The sequence below is a fragment of the Protopterus annectens genome, chromosome 6.part0 (genome assembly GCF_019279795.1).
Source record: "Protopterus annectens isolate FY-2018-M chromosome 6.part0, PAN1.0, whole genome shotgun sequence".
NCBI classification, from domain to species: Eukaryota; Metazoa; Chordata; order Ceratodontiformes; family Protopteridae; genus Protopterus; species Protopterus annectens.
Genome location: NC_056737.1, coordinates 1,107,865,893 through 1,107,884,330, shown reverse-complemented (window position 1 = coordinate 1,107,884,330; position 18,438 = coordinate 1,107,865,893). Strand labels below are relative to the sequence as shown.

Sequence of the window (18,438 nt, the reverse complement as noted above, 5' to 3'; positions counted from 1 at the left end):
GTTTTACCATATATGTAAGCTTTTAATGAGACCCATATTGTTATTTTATTTATCTTTGTGGTGTAATTAATATCTAAGAAGAACTGTAATTCAGATAATAACCAGGGTTTGAATTCTTTAATTTTAGTTATATATGCTGGAATTCTGGAGTTAAAGATTAATGGTTTGTACCCATTTTGAAGTTTTAGTATCAATGAATTGTGGTCTGAAAAGGGGCAGGGAGTGATTGAGAAGTTAATGATTTTAGAGTGTAAGTCATGGGCAGCAAATATTTTATCTATTCTAGTTTGGGTACCAAATCTGTGATCTTGATGGGAAAACAACAAAGATGTACCTTCTTTAAATCTGAAAGTATCTACAAGATGAAGTAATTCTACCCACTTGTTTAAACAAGTGATTCTACCCACTTGTTTGAACAAGTGATTCTACCCAGTTGCTTGAACAAGTGATTTTACCCACTTGTTTAAAGCATTTGATACAGCAGATGTATGCAGCGGTCTTTTATTTGTAGTTTCAGAAATATCAAATGTACAGTTAAAATCTCCTCCTAATATTAAGTTGCCTTTATAATTATTGGAAATGAAATCCAAGTGTTTTTTTAATAGTTCCTGTTCCAATGCCTGGGAACCAGTACAGATTGGCTAGGGTCCATATTCTGTTATTATATTTAACTATTACTAATGCCACAAGGCCTTCTTTATCTTCATACTTATAAATGATTTCTGGGTTAATCACATTTGTTTTCCATAAAATTGTTACCCTTTTTGTCTTTGTCTTATAAGTGGATTGCGCCAATATCATATATTCCTTAGGATTCCATTTGTAATTGTCATTTGTTTTGAAATGAGTTTCTTGAAGGAAGACAATTTGTGCTTTGTTCAGTTTTAAATATTTCAATAGATTTGATCTCTTGCTAGGATTATTTAAGCCATTGGTATTTATGGATAATAAAGTTACATCCATTTTTAGGTTGTTTAGACTATGTATTTAGACTATATATTTTTTTTGTTTTATTGTGACTATTAAGCATTTTCCTCTGATAACTATAAAGTATATGTTTGAGCTTTTAAAGGAAATTATCAGTTTTATACTTTGTGTGTTTATCAATAAAGTAATGTTTTGGTCAGGCATACTAAAATGTTTTTGTAAAATAAATTTAAATTAATAAATGTTAACAAAACCTAAGATCCGCACTAGCCATGGAATGAAAATCATTCCTAATCTGATGAAACCTAAGTCCATCAGATTATCACTCATACCTTGACAATCCAGAACATCTGAACTCCATAAATTGAATTGTATGGAGAATATTTGTAATAGGAATAAGCAATATTTATATTATTTTGAACAGATATAGTACTATTGTAGATTAGACAGAATTCTAATACAATATAAATGTCTACTTATTGTATAAGCAATTAGGATGCATCATATATAAAACCTCAGTAAAAGATTATAGTACACAGTTATTTAACATAGTCGCCCTTATTGATGAAGTCTTTCAAAACTTATTACTTAATATAAATAGATGGTAATAATATTTGTACTTGATGTTTATAATACAAATTATTTTACTGGTGGTGCTGCGGTAGCATTGTCACCAGCGTCCTCTGCGTGGAGACATGCGTGAATGGCCGTACCTTCGTTGAAGGTTGTGCGTCAGGGCTGGTAACTCGGCATGTAAAAATCAACTACCAATCATTAGCAGACCAGAGTTCCGCTGTGGCGACCCCTAACTGGGAAAAGCCAAAAGACACAACAACATTTTACTGGATATATGAGAAGTTATATTTCATTGTTTGCCAGCATTTAAGTAATCACTTTGTTGCTGACTTACTTAAAGCATCAAGTTTGTTTTATGTGAACATTGATGAAAGTTAGTGCATTTTAATTATCAGTGCACCCCTCCCCCCATTTCCTACACATAAGGATTTTTATATCTGTCATTTCTTATTATAAAATGAATGAAATTATAGTTAAAAACAACAAATTCACTTACTGTGATTAATGATTACTGGTTCCCTTTCCATATTCATAAATTGCCATTTTATGGCATTTACTGAAAGTTTTTACATTTAAATGGCAACATTATATTTTGCATAATCAGCAAAGGTTAAACTGAGTGATTATTGTCAATTTAATACTATTTGTTCAGAATGTGATTGTTACATTCTGTGACTTTCCCTAGTTCAGGCTTCTATTGTTTCCCTTGAACAACTTTGTCAGTTTGATGTCATGTATAAAACGTTAGTTACCTTGGTAACAGCTTAAGTATTATGTATGGTCAAGATGGGTTACAAAACCACAATTCAAGTTAAAGCAATTATACGACTTGTTATACACATTTACTTATATGAGAAAATCATCATGCTTCCCCTTGATGTTCAATATAGTGTATGTCATTTATGACAAGTTAAAACAGTAGAGTTATTATACATAAGCCCATGTTATTAAACTGAGTGTCTATTGTCAATTTAATACTGTTTGTTCAGAATATGATTGTTACATTCTATTGTTTCTCTTGAACAACTTTGTCAGTTTGATGTCATGTATAAAACATTAGTTATCTTGGTAACCGCTTAAGTATTATATGTGGTCAAGATGGGTTACAAAAACTACAATTCATGTTAAAGCAATTACATGACTTGTTATACATATTTACTTATATAAGGAAATCATCATGCTTACCCTTGATGTTCAATGTAGTGTATGCCACTTATGACAAGTTAAGACAGTAGTGTTATTATATACAAGCCGATGTTATTAAATCCTGTCTTTAGTATCTAAATTCAGCAGACTGCTTCATCTTATATGACAATTATATATTTTATGTCTAGATTTTCTAAAATCATACACTACATAACTATTGTGTGTGTGTGTGTGTGTGTTTTTTTTTTTTTTTTGGCTGTTAGTTGTTTGAGAGACTACAAGCCGTAATGTTTATTCTTATTACTAGCTCCTTCCAAGCATGTTTATACAGTCCATAGACTTTAAATTATGAGACCCTTCTAGTTTCTTATTTGTTATAAGTATATTTCCATCCTTAAATACACACATATAAGTACTTCAAGCATGGGCAACGATGCCCATGCAGTTTTTCCAGAATACCATAAGACAGTGGTTGTTGTTGTTTGTCTTTCGGCTTTTTCCTAGTAAGGGGTCGCCGCAGCGGAACTCCAGTCTGCTAATGATTGGCAGTAGATTTTTTTTATGAAACACAGAGGTGCCAGCTCGATGCCCAACCTTCAACGAAGGCACGCCCATTTACGCACGCATGTCTTTCGAACACTACCCAACCGCGGGGAGGACATGCAGACTCCACACAGAAGGCACTCCCAAGCCAAGCCGAGAATTGAACGGGAGAACCTCTTGCTGTGAGGTAACAACGCTACCACCATACCACCGCGGCATCTGCCATAAGACAGTGGTAATGGCAGCAAATTGGGAAAATCAGAATAACCTGAGAATTGAGATAGCACGGAAGATATTGGAACAGGTAAATAGCTTCAAATATCTGGGAAGGGTGGGTGAGGAGAAAAGGAAGTCTGAATGAAGAGGTCAAAGCTAGAATCAGAGAGTCTGCAGCCAAATGGCATAGAGTCTCAGGTGTAGTATATGACAGAAAAATGCCAAAGAAACTGAAAAGTAATGTATACAAGACAGTGGTGCAACCAGCACTATTGTATGATACAGAAACATGGGCAGTAAAGGTAGGGAAGATGAGGAAGCTGGAGGTGATGGAAATGAAGTGTGAAGTGGGACAGACTAAGAAATGAGGACATAAGAACAGAAGCCAAGGTAGCTCCAGTTGCAGAAAAGATCAAAGAGAGCAGGTTCAGACACATGCAGAAAAGCAGAAGACAATCTGGTGAAGATGATTTGGGACAGACAGGAAGACGGTAAGAGGAAACAAGGACATCCAGCAAAGAGGTGGATGGTTTGTGTGAAGGAAGATCTAGGACAGTCAAGCATGAGTGTTAGAGCAGGCAGGAGTGTGGCATTGAATTGAGAGATATGGCAAAAGTTGATACAATACCCCAACCCCATATAGAAAATGGGGAAAAAAGGGGGATGATGATGATAATACAGGGAATCTCAATTTTTTTCAGTCTTCCTTCTCTAAGTTTTCCAAGGTTTTTTTCTGCTCCCTCATGCAATGTTGGCAAAAAATAAAACAGTCTCAGCAATATGCTGGTAAGCAGATATTTAAAAAAAAAAAAAAAAAAAAACAATGGAAAGGAAGTTCCAAAAAGATCCCCCCCCAAAAAAGTCAGTCAAATAAGTCAGAGTTACGTATGTTAGGGACCCTATCTTCTACAGAGAGGGGTTTCCTTGGAAACGAATCCTCTTTTTTTATACCTAAAATGATTTCCGAGTTTACATTAAGCCAAACTGTCCATCTGCCTGTGTTCTTCCCTGAACCCAAAAATGCAGGGAGACATTGTCCACAGATCACTCTTGATACTGTCTTGACAGAACAAAATCTTTAAGGGCATCCGATCAGTAGTTCATTTCCTTTGAAGGTAAGAGGAATGGACAGCCTGTGTCAAAGTATAGGGTCTATATTAGAACATCAAAGTTTCAAAACTTCGAATGCTCTAATATCGACCACTATTCAGCGAAAACTGAAAATATCGAAGCAACAGAAAACCGAATTTTTTCCTAGGGAAAGAATTCGGTTGTCCGTTTCTGTTGCTTCGGTATTTTCAGCGCTGTGATGGAACGTTACGGGTCGGGTTCAGGTAAGTGTGCGATTGAGTGCGGGTTAGGTTAGTTAGGGTGCTAGTTAGGTATGTGTGCGATTGTGTGGATGTGAAGGTTAGGGCGGGTTAGGTGAGTTAGGGCACGGGTTAGGTATGTGTGCGATTGTGTGGACGTGAGGGTTAGGGCGGGTTAGGTGAGTTAGGGTTAGGGCGCGGGTCAGGTAAATGTGCGATTGTGTGGACGTGAGGGTTAGGGCGGGGTAGGTGAGTTAGGGTTAGGGCACGGGTGAGGTGAGTGTGCGATAGTGACGGACCTTAGGGTTAGGGTTTGGGTTAAGGTAAGTGGATAGTTAGTGGTGTGTGCATAGTTTAGTGCAGGGGTTAGGTGTAAGCTTTTAGGTGTATGTGTGTGGATTGCTGTTTGTTTGGTGTGCTTGTGTTGTGTGCATGTGTTTTGGAACAGAAAATGTTTTCCCTAGGAAAAAAATTTGCTGTTCTGTATGTTCGATGTTTTCAGCTTTCGCTGAATAGGGGTCGATATTAGAACATTCGAAGTTTTGAAACTTCGATGATCTAATATAGACCCAAAGTATAGACTATTTCCTATTATACAACGACCCCCATTAATATTCCAAAATGTGCACGCTGATTGGTCAGCATGCACGTTGTAAATCAGACTTGTACTAATGGAAAAAGGTTACAGAATGCAAGATCTCCGTTGCTTTTTAGACACCGTCTCCCTTTGTTAAAGGAGTTTAACATAGCGAGACAGCTTTAAAAAAAGTAACGGAGATCTTCCTTCCTCCGTTGCTTTTTTTAAAGCTGTCTCGCTATGTTAAATGGGTTTAACATAGCGAAACAGCTTTAAAAAAAGCAACGGAGATTCTCTGTTGCTTTTTTTGAAAGCTGTCTCGCTATGTTAAACTCCTTTAACATACCGAGACACTTTGTAAAAAGCAACAGAGATCTTGCTTTTTCCGTTGCTTCCACCCACAGCTCTGATGTAAAGCATAAGCATATGCATGCGCAGTATATCAGAACTGCCGCAATACCAGACAGCTGTGGAAGGGCAGCACGGAGGCATTATACAATGCCATTATTTAAGAAAAGTAAGTATTTTTTTTCTTAAATAATGTCATTGTGTAATAGCAATAACCCACTTCTGGGTGTGAGTAATGCTGGATTTACCCAAGGTTGTCTTTGTTTGGCCACTCGGGCTTCGCCCTCGTGACCAAACCACACCAACCGTGAGTAAATCCAGCATTACCCACACCCAGGCATGGGTTATTGCTATAATGGTTACCTCAGGCTTTCACGATTTGTTATTCCCACTACAACAAAAATACTCCAGGCAGGATCAAGAAACATTATACCAGGGCCTTGGCTTCATCTATGACTTTTTGGAAAGTGTTGGACTTGGAAGTGTTCCACGAAGCAGCAACTTGGTCCTCTGTACATACCTTTACAAAGCATTACAAGCCAGATTCCTTCTGCAGGTCGTGGTCAGACTTTCCTGGGGCTCCTGGACTTTTCTCCTTCCACCTTCCAGATTTTCTAAAAAAAAAAAAAAAAAAAAAATGTGGGGAGACATTGTCCAGAGATCACTCTGGTACTGTCTTGACAGAACAAAATCTGTAAGGACATCCAATCAGTAGTTCATTTCTTGTGAAGGTAAGAGGAATGGGCAGCCTGTGTCAAAGTATAAACAATTTCAAAATGGTTACCTTGGGCTTTCATGATTTGTTATTCCCACCACAACAAAAATACTCCAATCAGGGTCAGGAAACATTATACCAGGGCCTTGGCTTCATCTATAACTTTTTGGAAAGGGTTGGACTTGAAGTATTCCAAGAAGCAGCAACTTGGTCCTCTGTACGTACTTTTACAATGCATTACAAGCTAGATTCCTTCTGCAGGTCTAGGTCAGACATTGCTGGGGCTGCTGGACCGTTCTCCTTCCACCTTCCAGATTTTCTAAGCTATGGCAATCTACCTATATAGCTTAGGCTACTGCAGCAGTTATTAATATGATGAACATAGTACAGCTGTGTAAGTCAGTTTACCATAGCAGTAGATGTGCCACTGATCACTGCTGCAGTAGCCTGTACCTCCCTCCATCTTCCTTGTTTTTCATATGTTTTTATGCTAGGGTGTGGACATTTGTTTTTGCTTCTTAACAGTGCCCTTTCAAGGCTCGAGCACCCTGTTATCTCAATTGGCATGAAAGCTCTGAAGAGCTTGGTGCCCAAAGCTGCCGTCTTTTTAGTCAGCTCAGCTCAAGCTGACTATCGGATTGGGTTCATGGACAGTGGCCTGAAGTGTGTCTGGCTGTTAAATTCAATTCAGGATGTAACTCGTATAGTTTAAACTACTGCAGAAGTGATTATTCTACTGTTACAGTTAAGGTTGCCACCCGTCTCATTGTCAGCGGGACACTCATGGGTTTAAGCCACCTTATCCCGTTGCCCGCTGTATCAAGCAGTGGGACCTGAAAAGTCCTGCTTTTGCGATCGCACTGAATTGCCGTGGAAAAGTTGCAATTACTTCCGGCTTTTTAACGGCAATTCAGTTACGTCACCAACCCGGACCTGCAGGCAGAACTGCTGCCTGTTAGGTCCGGGTGCTTTAATTCGTGCAGCAGTTGGCTGCAATTCACGAAAGGGATGGGGATTGGGGCAGGAAGAGCCCTGCAAAGATCGCGGCTGTAGGAGTGCTTTGTTTTAAGCGCTTCTACAGCCGCTAAAAAAAGACAGAGTTTTTTTTTTTTTTTTTTTAATAACAAGCGATCCATCCAGCCAGCCAGCCATCCTCCTCCATCCAGCCAGCCATTCTCCTCCTCCATCCATCCATCCAGCCACCCAGCCATCCTTCATCCATCCAACCAGGCAGCCAGACATCCATCCATTCATGCAGCCAATCATCCATCCATCAAGCCATCCATCCAGCAGCTACTTCCACCAACCAGCTAGCCACTCCAGCCAGCCATCCATCCAGCCCTCAGCCATTCATGCAGCCAGCCATCCATCCAGCCCCCAGCCATTCATGCAGTCAGCCAGCCATCCATCCATTCATGCAGCCAGCCATCTATCCAGCCATGCATCCATTCATTCAGCCAGCCATCTATCCAGCCATGCATCCATTCATTCAGCCATCCATCCATTCATGCAGCCAGCCATCCATCCAGCCATGCATCCATTCATTCAGCCATCCATCCATCCATCAAGCCATCCATCCAGCTGCTACTCCCACCAACCAGCTAGCCACTCCAGCAGCCATCCATCGTATACATAACAGCATCTCCTTCACCACTCTGGTGGTGACTTCATGGTAGAAGGTGTGGCCAGTGTCATATTGGCCACACCCCTATGTCCCACTTTGGCCCGCTTAAAAGGTGACAACCCTAGTTACAGTAACTTTACTTACACAGCTGTGCTTTCCCCAGCTAGAATAAGCTCCTTCCAAAACAGTAGACCGCCTTTGACTATAAACAAGTCAAAAACATTGTCTAGAAAAGAAGGTATGACCATTTCAGCTTTCATGCACAACCCCCCCCCCAATATGTGGGTATTCAGACACACGTACATGCACACACGTACACACACAAAATCACATAGTCATCCCAGAATAAGCTCTTTTTGATAAGGGTATAGCTCTTTTTGTCTACATGCAATTTGTAGACATAATCTACAAATTACATAGGTGATACTTTTTCAGGGAAATATTTCATCTTTTACACACCAACTGTCCACCCATACTGTCACTTCACATAGTCAAGTACACAGATGCACAAGTGCATGTACACACACACACACACACACATACGCACTGCCAACACCGCCACCCAGACCAGAATAAATATCTTTTATTAATGGACACCTCATATAATTAACTGATCATTTGAAAGAAATTGTGCCCAAAGTGCTTCAGCTTGTTTTACACTTTTTCACACAACCAGTGTTCAGAAAATTTTGTGATCCAGTAGAAGAAAGAGTTACACAAGTTGCCACTCTTTTCTGCTCCATTGTTCTTCATTTCCTGGACTTGCTTTCAGCTGTAGCTTCCTAACATCCCTCATAAGGACAAAAATTGAGCAGAAAAACAAATAAACAAAAGAAAGAGAATTGCAGGAGACAAGAAACAGCATTCACTCAAGATGGAGTTTTTCATTTGCACCCCTACATTACCCACACAAATCCCTTGGAGAACTTGATATGTAGGCATGCATTAGACTTCTACAAGTTGTGCTCTGTGTTGTGCAGATGCACACCTCCAAACCTAATACTGTCCACATGTAGCTAATAGCTTCAGCCAAGGTCACCCATTCCATTCCCTTTGGGATTCTTGCTAGTCAAGCCCCCTTATCAAGAAATAACTTAATGCCATAGTGTCTTATCACTACTCCCCCACCTCAGTTGTCCCTCCCCTACCTGAGCTGTTACTCAGTCTGACAGTGCAGTTTTATGTGGACCACTTGTCTCATGCTGTTAGGCTGGGTTAACCTTTATTGCTTTTTGAAAAAGAACTCTGTTTACACATACTGTCTGGTCAATAACCCTTTCCTGATGCATGGGTGCTTGGTTGCTCCTTTTCCATATAGACCATCTACAGGCATTTTATTTTAATTTCCATTCTTTGTAACTATAAGGTAAGATGTCAATCTTTGTTCATCTAGTTCACAGTAGAAGATGACATGGTTATCACTTGCTGCATGTTTGTGCTTTTGACCCAGAAACAGGTCTCTGCTTCTGTTTAGCTACAATGAAGTTTTGCTTGCTGGGTAGAATTTTTTTCTTTTATTACAGGGTGAACTGCTTAGTAATACTGATATTTAATAAAAAGCTTTCTGTTTTTTTTTCTCTTAACTACTGATTTTAAAATGCACCAGAACCAAGAATACTTAGCATCTACATTAACACAATTAACTGCTAATGCTGGGGTACTTGATACCCAAAAATAAGGAGCTACAAAATAAAAAGTTAAAATGACTACAATCTGATATTTTATGCAGTAGAGCTGCTGCTGTCAGATCTTATACCTAGATGTCAGGTGTGCAAGTTATGTCGGAGAGAGATAACATTTATATAGGGTATTGGCTAAATTTCAGGTTATCTTACAGACAGGCTGCCCCCCCCCAACTTTATTATACTCCTTCAGTGAGCAGTTATGTCACTTCTTACCCCAATATTTAACAGACGCCCTGTAACTGTGGCCTCACTGCAATTGTACTTATTTGGTCTGACTATGGCATTAATCTGCAAGAGACTTTAAAAAAAATTTACTCTGACCTTTTTTCTACTTTGTTTCATGTCACTAAACACAATACTATCATAAATGTAAAGTACTGCTAAAAATGTATTGCTGCTTGAATTGTAACTTGCTCTTGGCAATGTTGCTATATATGAGTCATTCCTGAGAGCCATATTTATTTATGGTTCCCCAAAATTGGGTACTGTATCCCTGGAGAGATTTGTTCTATGTTCCTTTCCAACAGTAGTGTCAGGCTCAACAAGTAGCACAGTAACCTTTGGTGGTGGAAAATCAGAAGTTCTATTCTACACTAGGCACTTGATTTAATTTTCCTGTACTGACACTGCAATGCAGCATAAAGGGGGTGCTGCACCCTTGAGTGTGGTGTTCTTCAGATGAGACGTTAAACCGAGCTCCCATCTGCCTGAGTTGGCAGTAGCTCAAGCAGGTGAAAGATCCCACAGTATTTATCAAAAAAAGAGAGTAGGGGAAGTCCCCTAGTGCCTTGGCCAAAATACCCTATGTCAGTATGAATACCACCACAGGTCTCCCATGAAAAGAAGACACTGGCCTAGAAAGACTAACCCAGTCAACATGGAGCAAATCAATAAATATGTAGATTTTCAGAACAACCACTGAGAACATTTTAAGAATTATAATTTGGATCTCCAAGTATGATGGTGCATGTTCCACAGCGGTACATGTGCTGAGGGTTGATTTTCCTAAGTAAGCCTTATTTCCCACCTATATGGTATGAGAACTTGTCAGAAACTGTTCTTCTGCTGATAGGGAAGTCTGAACAAACCAGACTGAAACCAGGAAAATAGGCAGCACAGCGGTACAACAAATACCATTGCTACTTGACAGTGATTAGTTTTCTAGTTTGGTTTGCAGTCAGGTAGATCATTGACAATCCTCTCCCACTTTCCAGTTGTCCCGGAGCACTGTATAGTTAGGCAACTTGCACAGAGTTGCACAGAAGGCAAAAGGAGGCTGATGGACTCAAAACTCTGCACAACAAAAACAGTTTATTAACAGTGGATGTCCCGGAGCACTGTATAGTTAGGCAACTTGCACAGAGTCGCACAGTAGGCAAAAGGAGGTTGATAGACTCAAAACTCTGCACAACAAAAACAGTTTAAGAGTGGATAGTCTTAATCCACCATAAAAAAATGCCAAAACTGGTTGCCAGTTGGGTGCCTTTTTTGTGAATTCTGCATTCTTTCTATAGCCAACATGGGTTTTTGCCTTGTATTCCAGTTTACTTTCACATCTCAGAGAATTGCAAGTACGTGAATTGATAGCCCAAATTGCATGCAATTGCATGTACATGTCCTGCAAAGGACCAGTCTCTGTGTTTCTCTCTCTGTCATTTGCAATCTCAGGCTCACAATTTTATTTCCCCTCCTTGCTTTGTGTGTTTCATTCTTTAGCTTTTTTCCAGTTGACATTATAGATGCCTTATGCCCTCTTCTTTGCTTATGGTGTTATTGTAATACGTTGGTTATTTCCAGACTAGGATATCACAGAAGTTAAGATCTCATGGCTTTGCACTTTTTTTTTTTCATATTGCCTCTTGTCACTTTCAGTGATTTTTTTTTTTTTATTTTTGCAGTTTCATCTAAACTTGTAATTGCCATAAAGATTACATGCTTTGTTGGCTACTTTTGCTTATTCTTTTAGCCTGAATTCCACTGAAGGATATAGTAGCCTTCCTTTCTTTTGATATTTTTGCTGCATGTATTTATGTAAGGAGTTACGAATCTTATATCTACTGAAACTTGATGTTGTTATGACTGTCAGCAAATCTAAATGGTTGTTTTTGTCTTCTCTCACAGCTATCAAAGAAAGTCAACAATGTGGAGGCCAGCTGGGCACTGGGTGCAACGTTTCATCTGCTACAGTCTCTCAAGTCCCAACACTAATTCAGGAATGGGGGTAGTACTTCCCATTTGGGTGAGCGGGCATCTCAAGTGGAATTTTATAGGGGCAGCAGAGTTCTAAGGCTCCATCTTTCAGATTTTTAATACCACAACACTGATAATGACATCAGATGACAAACAGTGCAGACATAACTGGATAAAGGGGTATCTTGGACAAATGTGTGAGGGAATTTAGTAGTAATCTGCCACAAGCCATTAATAACAAACATCCATTTAAGTAGGCAGTACTGTGGATGGAGTCTTGGGTAGCTTCTCTGCAATGTTAAATGCTGCTTTCATACCGTGGTTCTCTCAACACTCTCGGTAAATTGAGTACAATACCAAACCTAACTTTTGAAACACATACTGAAAAGAAAACAGAAGGCATTTGTGCACTGGGACTACCTTTCTGCTGTTAATCTCTTAGTAGGCAGCTGTAGTTATTATAGCCTGGAGATTTTTGCTGAATCATTTTTGTGATATGACAACTGGGTTTTGCCACTGTTGCTGAATTCCTTAGTATTTTACACTAGCATTTTGTGGAAAATGCCATCTTTAGCACCATTTAAGTGGGTAGAAAGAACACTGAGGCACTGTATCTTCCATACTGTAGTCCCTTATTTACCATCCATTTCCATTGGTATTCTAGGAGGTGCTTGTAGAAGCTGAATCCACAACTTTTTTTTTAAATAATGGATGATCTTGAATAGCATCCAAGAGGGAAGTGAACAACAAATTATGAAACCTGTACACTGAACCAGATGTAGAGATGCTGTTACACCTTCATGTGTTATAATTGTTATAACCAGGAATGCAGTTTACATGTATTTGTAATTTTGCTACATTGTTACTGGCACCCAATACTTGCAGGTAACTCTTACAGACATGTAGAGTAGATAATTTACCATTTGCTTGTACACCGTCTAATTTCATCCTAAACCACAAAATGCCACCGGTGTGTACACATTTGCTGGGACACACTATACCAGCCATTCAGTTTGGGGTGGGGGTGTGTACTTAATGTGCAATATAACATGGATCCAACCTTCTGGTGTTTCATCTGGACATTTCTTGTTCTGAGTACCCACATGAAATACCAGCCGGTACACAGAACAAGAAATATCTGAAGGTCATCAGCATTACATAAACAGAAAACTATACAAAGTATGTCTATTTTGTTAGCTACAGAGATTTTTTATAAGTACAGTGGATTTTTGTGCAGGTGATGTATAGACATCAATCTGTTATTTTATTACAATTCCATAACAGGGCACTCTCATTCCATTTGATTTTATAGCTTGTGATTTTAACACAAGATCTTTACTTGAAATGCATTTTTATGTCTTCAGGTCACATTTATGGAACTTGACCATAGGGAATGTTACAGTCTTCTGTTTAATAGCAGCAGTCCATAGTGGGTTGTCGCCATTATATCAAGATGTGTGTGGCTGCTTTATGAGAAGTAGCCTGTTCACTATCTACATGCTCATACTGTCTCTGTCAGAAAGTGTATATCCTAATAGTCTCCTTTTTCTGCCATTATTGTTACAAAACCAAGTCTGTTCTTGGCGGTGGCTACACCAGTATTTGCTGCTTCATTCCCAGCTGCATTTCATATGCAGTGGCTGCAAGTCATTTAACTAGTTTTTACTTCTAGTGGTGTAAGTCTTCCTGGTGGAACAATGGTGGCTAGTTTGAAAACCATAAGGGGACTGAGGATTTGGCAGCTGTTCCTCTGCAACATGATTCTTGGGCCTTAGTATTTTCACAGGTGGAATTCTTTTGTCCCATTCACCATGTGTGTCTCTGCATCCAGTCACTGTCAGCACTCAGCTTCATCAGCAGTAGAGATAGACAGACCCTGTGGGTGAGAGCACTAAAGACAAAGATGACAAGTCTGTTAAAAATGGAGCATCACAGCCAAAGGCGCAGACGTTGGGCTGGGAAAAAAAACTTTTGTCATTTGTATGTGCAGGCCATGCAGCCACACTGCAGAAGAGCTAGGTAACAGAGTGCATGGGCTGACATTCAGTGTGCACACCCTGGGGCAAAATCTGCCTGCAGGAAGGAGGTAGGAACAGCTACAGCATCAAAAGCAACAAGAGCATAGTCATACCAAGTTGACAGGGTTGCACATGGTAACACAGAGTGGAAGTAGTCACAGAACTACACCATAAGACTCTGGCACCAAAGGGAATGCAGATTAAGGATGGGCAAACACAAGACTGTTGGGGAGTGAAATGTACACCATTAACAACAAGCAGCCAGCAACTCTGTGTACAGCAGCAGGGCCAGCCGGGAGTATACTGGATACAAACAGGGGATATGATGAGTTGGCAGGACAGTGATGGATGGCTACACATGCTTTTCTTTAATGCATAATGTTAACAAAACCTAGCAGTGTACCTTTTTTAAACTGGGTAAGCCCACTGTACAAAAGTGTCCCTTTTCAGAGGTGATCCAGGAGCACTGTCTGCTTACATGACATGCTTTTTCACACAGTTTGTAGATGAAAATAGATTAATTCAAACAGGACAGAGCTCATTAAATGAACATTACCTTATTCCTATGAGTAAAACTAAAACCAGACATTCTTCACTGCATTGCTGCAAAAATAATAATAATATTGAATTGTGTAGGTTTTTCACTAAGTTCAATAGATGTGACCTGAGAAAAGATATTACATCAAAGAGTTTCAATTGCATTAAATTAATGAATAAGTTAGTTCTGTATAGCCTGTCTGTTGTAGTTTGAACTTTATCATGCCTTGTGCAAAGGGACAAAGGTACGAACAGGTCCTGACTCAGTCCACTTCATGGAAATATGTGATGCTTTTCCTTTCTAAAAACCATTAGGTTGGATAAGCACTTATGATTCACAGTGTGTTTTAACTGAAAAGTGCATTATACTAAAATAAGTATATGTGCAATGAACTCTGGATCTGTAAATGGGAAGAATCCACCACATGGGGCAGATGGAGCTGTGCCTTCCGCCCTTTGGTGAGAAAATCCATTTTAGTCTAATGCATTTTTCAGACTGTATTGGGAAATATTGACATTCGGTTATATTTATTAGAGCTGTCCTGTCCTCATACTCTTTGCCTTTTTCTGTGATTTTGAAGAGGAAGAGGCTGCAGTTTTCTGAAGAATGGCTGTTGGTCCCAATGATTATTGTAAAGAGGCAGTTGAATTTAAAGTCAAGACTGGTGGTTTTATTAATTCATATTAAGGAATGACAAAGGAATCTGTTATGGTGAGATACTAATTCTTGTAGTGGACTGGTTAGCATCTCATGTAATGGACTTGATGGGAGCCTGGTATAATTAAAATCTCAAAGAACTCTCAAGTCGCAAGTACTGGGATCTTAGAGGACTCGCAAGTCGTGAGTACTGAGATCTTAGAGGACTCACAAGTCATGAGTACTGAAATAAAACATGACTGTACAGCTTATAAAAGTATAACAAGAATTATCTCCTGTTTATTTTGATACGGAAATGCAGACCCTGAATCATCTGTGTCAGAAACCGATGGTGCCACCAGTTCAGTCTGCACCTGTGAGACCTGTACTCTGTGAATCCAGATCAGCTTTATTTTTGGGAAAATGTTAAGGAGATAAACCAGTGAAGTAAAACTGATTGAATTTCTGCCAGTTACATGGCACCAAGAACCATTTGCACAAGATTTCTTTATGAAGTGTGATACTGTACTAGTACACTGCAGCTGCCTTTTGCAATTTCATGGAAAATTTCCTCATAATTCTTGAAGGTACCTATAGGCATTTCATATTGCATGACATTTTGATTATTTATATGTATTTGTAATGCGTAGAAAAGTCATGATTCACAAGCACTTATTGGTTTAATTTATTGTAGTATAAGCCTTTGTTCAGAAATATTTAACAGTGCAATAGAAGTTTCAGGGTTTTAATCTTCCTGGATCAGAGCTTTGCTGGTTATCTTTACACTGGAGTGCATTAACATCCTGCAAAATTAAGCTTGCATTATGGCAACAGGAGGCTGACTTATGGCAAGTGGGGTATCTTCGCTTCAGCTTTAACTGCCTCACTTCCAGTGTCCCCACTGCCAGCTTTGCTTAACACAGATCATGTTTTAAAAAACAGTGTAGTACAATTTTTTGTCTCATCTTTGTGTTTTATTTCTTTTTAAACTGCTATCATAGTAGACACAGCTGTTCATGGTGAAATTAGGAAGCCATAAAGTAAATGTGTTTCCAATAAGGGGTTTCTGTCTGATCCACTGCACTGAATGAACTATTAATTAGTTGAAGGGTTAGCTCATTGGTGTTTTGACACTGACAAAGGCACAGTTCTTGTTTGAAAAAAAAGTTACATTCTTGTTTTGCCTTAAGAATGTTCACCATTCCACATCAGGATTATTTTAAAACAAACCCAGTCATAGTTTGAGGTCACCCTCCACTGCTGTGCCTAAAGGGTCTGTACTTCCATCTCCTAGGTTTCCTGTTATTTCTGTTTCAATGGGAGGCTGTGAGCATGGAGGATACAAGCACATTATGAGCACTAACGCATCATAGTTACAAAATATACAGTCAAGCAGTCCATCAGGCAATAAATCTCAACGAGGAATGTCTGAAGTAATTCAGCATTGAGTAACGTAAGGATAAGTTGAATTTTATATGGGCCAGTGCACACGCACTGACATAAACACTTTTTTTCCTAGCCATGCAGGCAGGTTATGGAAGACTTGCCTGAACTCTCTTTACTCTGAGACAATGAGTGATTTAAAGTCAAGGGTGGATAACCTAGCAGAAAAACTTTGTTGTATTCTCAAAGTGCCGAGATACAGGCTCCCAGACAGCTTGTTGTCAAGGTCTATAGCCTGTTGATTCCCTTGTGTTGTAACAGTTTTAGCCAGCTTTCAGGATGCTTCCCTGTCTCCAGGCTGTCTGAAACATTCATTAAGCATCATTCTTATTTTGAGTTCCTCCTAAAGGCACCTATCAAAGTAAATGTTTTAAATATAAAGCCAGTCAGTAGTTTAAATCTACCATAGAGATCAGGTCTTCTCCTACAGTTTGCATATTTCGGTCACTGTTAGTTGACAGTGCATAGAATTAGATGATAGATTTTTTATAAAACTTTTTAAGCAAGAAGTTGAACTGCAGTTGTAGTAGATAGAAATTTAAAGGCATTTTTTGTTGTTTGGTCCCCATTCCTGTTAGATTTCTCTTCTCGTACTGATACTGAAGCATGGCATGGAGAAGTTGCTGTCATTCAAAAGAGAGGTTAAACTAAGGTCCCACCTGCCTGAATTAGTGATAGTTAAGGTGGGTGTTAAATTTCCTGCAGAACTTGTTGAAGAAAGGCAGGATTTTAATGTACAGTAGATTCTCAGTTAACTGGAACTCAAGCAACCAGCAAAAAAATATCGAAGAAATACAGTACAATTTTCATGTGTTGCACTTTCTATTTCCCCATGCAGAAACATATCTTATGTTTTTAGAGTTTTAGAATTTTAAAAAGAAAATATGAATACATTTTCTCTCTCCCCAACCTGAGAACAAGTCTAACCAAATAAATAGTATAAGGTACACATATTAATCATTCCTATTTTTAATAGTAACTGTTAAATAACCAGAAACTACAGTTATCCGGCATCTACCAATCCCCATGGGTGCAGGGTTAACTGAGAGTTTACTGTAACATAAATGATTACATTCATGTAGCAAATCATAACATGTTTATTTTTTTGTGGCAGAGATGTAATGTATACTAATCAGAAGGCTGAGTGACCATCCTAACCTCCCTGTCCAAATGGAGCTGTGCTTTGTACACTTACCACTTTAGCACCTGAATCAGATGGAGAAAAAGAAAAGTCATATTTCTCCATATACACATCTCCTAGTGGTTGCAGACTACTCAGACTTCTCCTGTTAGCTTGCAGTAATACTGCCTTATGCAGTGCTTAACTACCCTTGAGAATCTCTTTCCTAGGGCATGTTACGTGCCGGACTTTTGTCTGTACTTGGATACATCAGTCCAGTGTTGGGAGCTCTTTGTTTCATAGTTTTGTGGCCAATCCTGTACATTAATGTTGTAAAGATACATGCAGGTCTCTCTGCTCTCTTAAGCTTCTTCTGTTGGATTTCTGAGTTAACATCTTGCTTCACTGGTTTAGCCAAAATCTTAATCCTAGACCCTTTGTAGGAAGGTAGTATTTGTTTGGGAGCTGTACCTGTATCTTTATGATGTCCTACATGCAGCTTATCTACCAGATATTAGAGTCACCTGAGAGGACTCTTGAGACATATTCTTATGCAGTGTTTGTCATAATTACTGTTTTCACAGCAGAGAACCCCAGAGGTAGATATTTTGTCATTAGTTGGCACAAAAACAAGACCCCCCCCCCCCCGAAATCACAGCCTGGCACCTCCTCCTCCTATCAGGATGCAGTAATTTTGCAGTGACTGTATTGTTCTTTATGCTTCTTCCTTCCACTGCTGTTTATGCAAAAGGTCTTTATTTACGTCATTTCAAGAAGTGAATTTGATTCTAATTGCCTTATCTTTGCCTGCATAGATTTGTATCTC

At 39.2% G+C, this 18,438-nt stretch overlaps 1 protein-coding gene across 1 annotated transcript in view; it reads left to right on the top strand.

Annotated features, from left to right (window-relative positions):
* LOC122803951 (ectonucleoside triphosphate diphosphohydrolase 5-like) overlaps nucleotides 1-17,507 on the top strand; it is a 759,259-nt gene extending 741,752 nt beyond the window's left edge. The window contains exon 12 of the mRNA XM_044073628.1: nucleotides 11,789-17,507. Within this exon, the coding sequence (XP_043929563.1) occupies nucleotides 11,789-11,875 (87 nt within the window). The 3' untranslated portion in view covers nucleotides 11,876-17,507. The remainder of the gene's footprint in view (nucleotides 1-11,788) is intronic.
* Nucleotides 17,508-18,438: the final 931 nt, after the last annotated feature.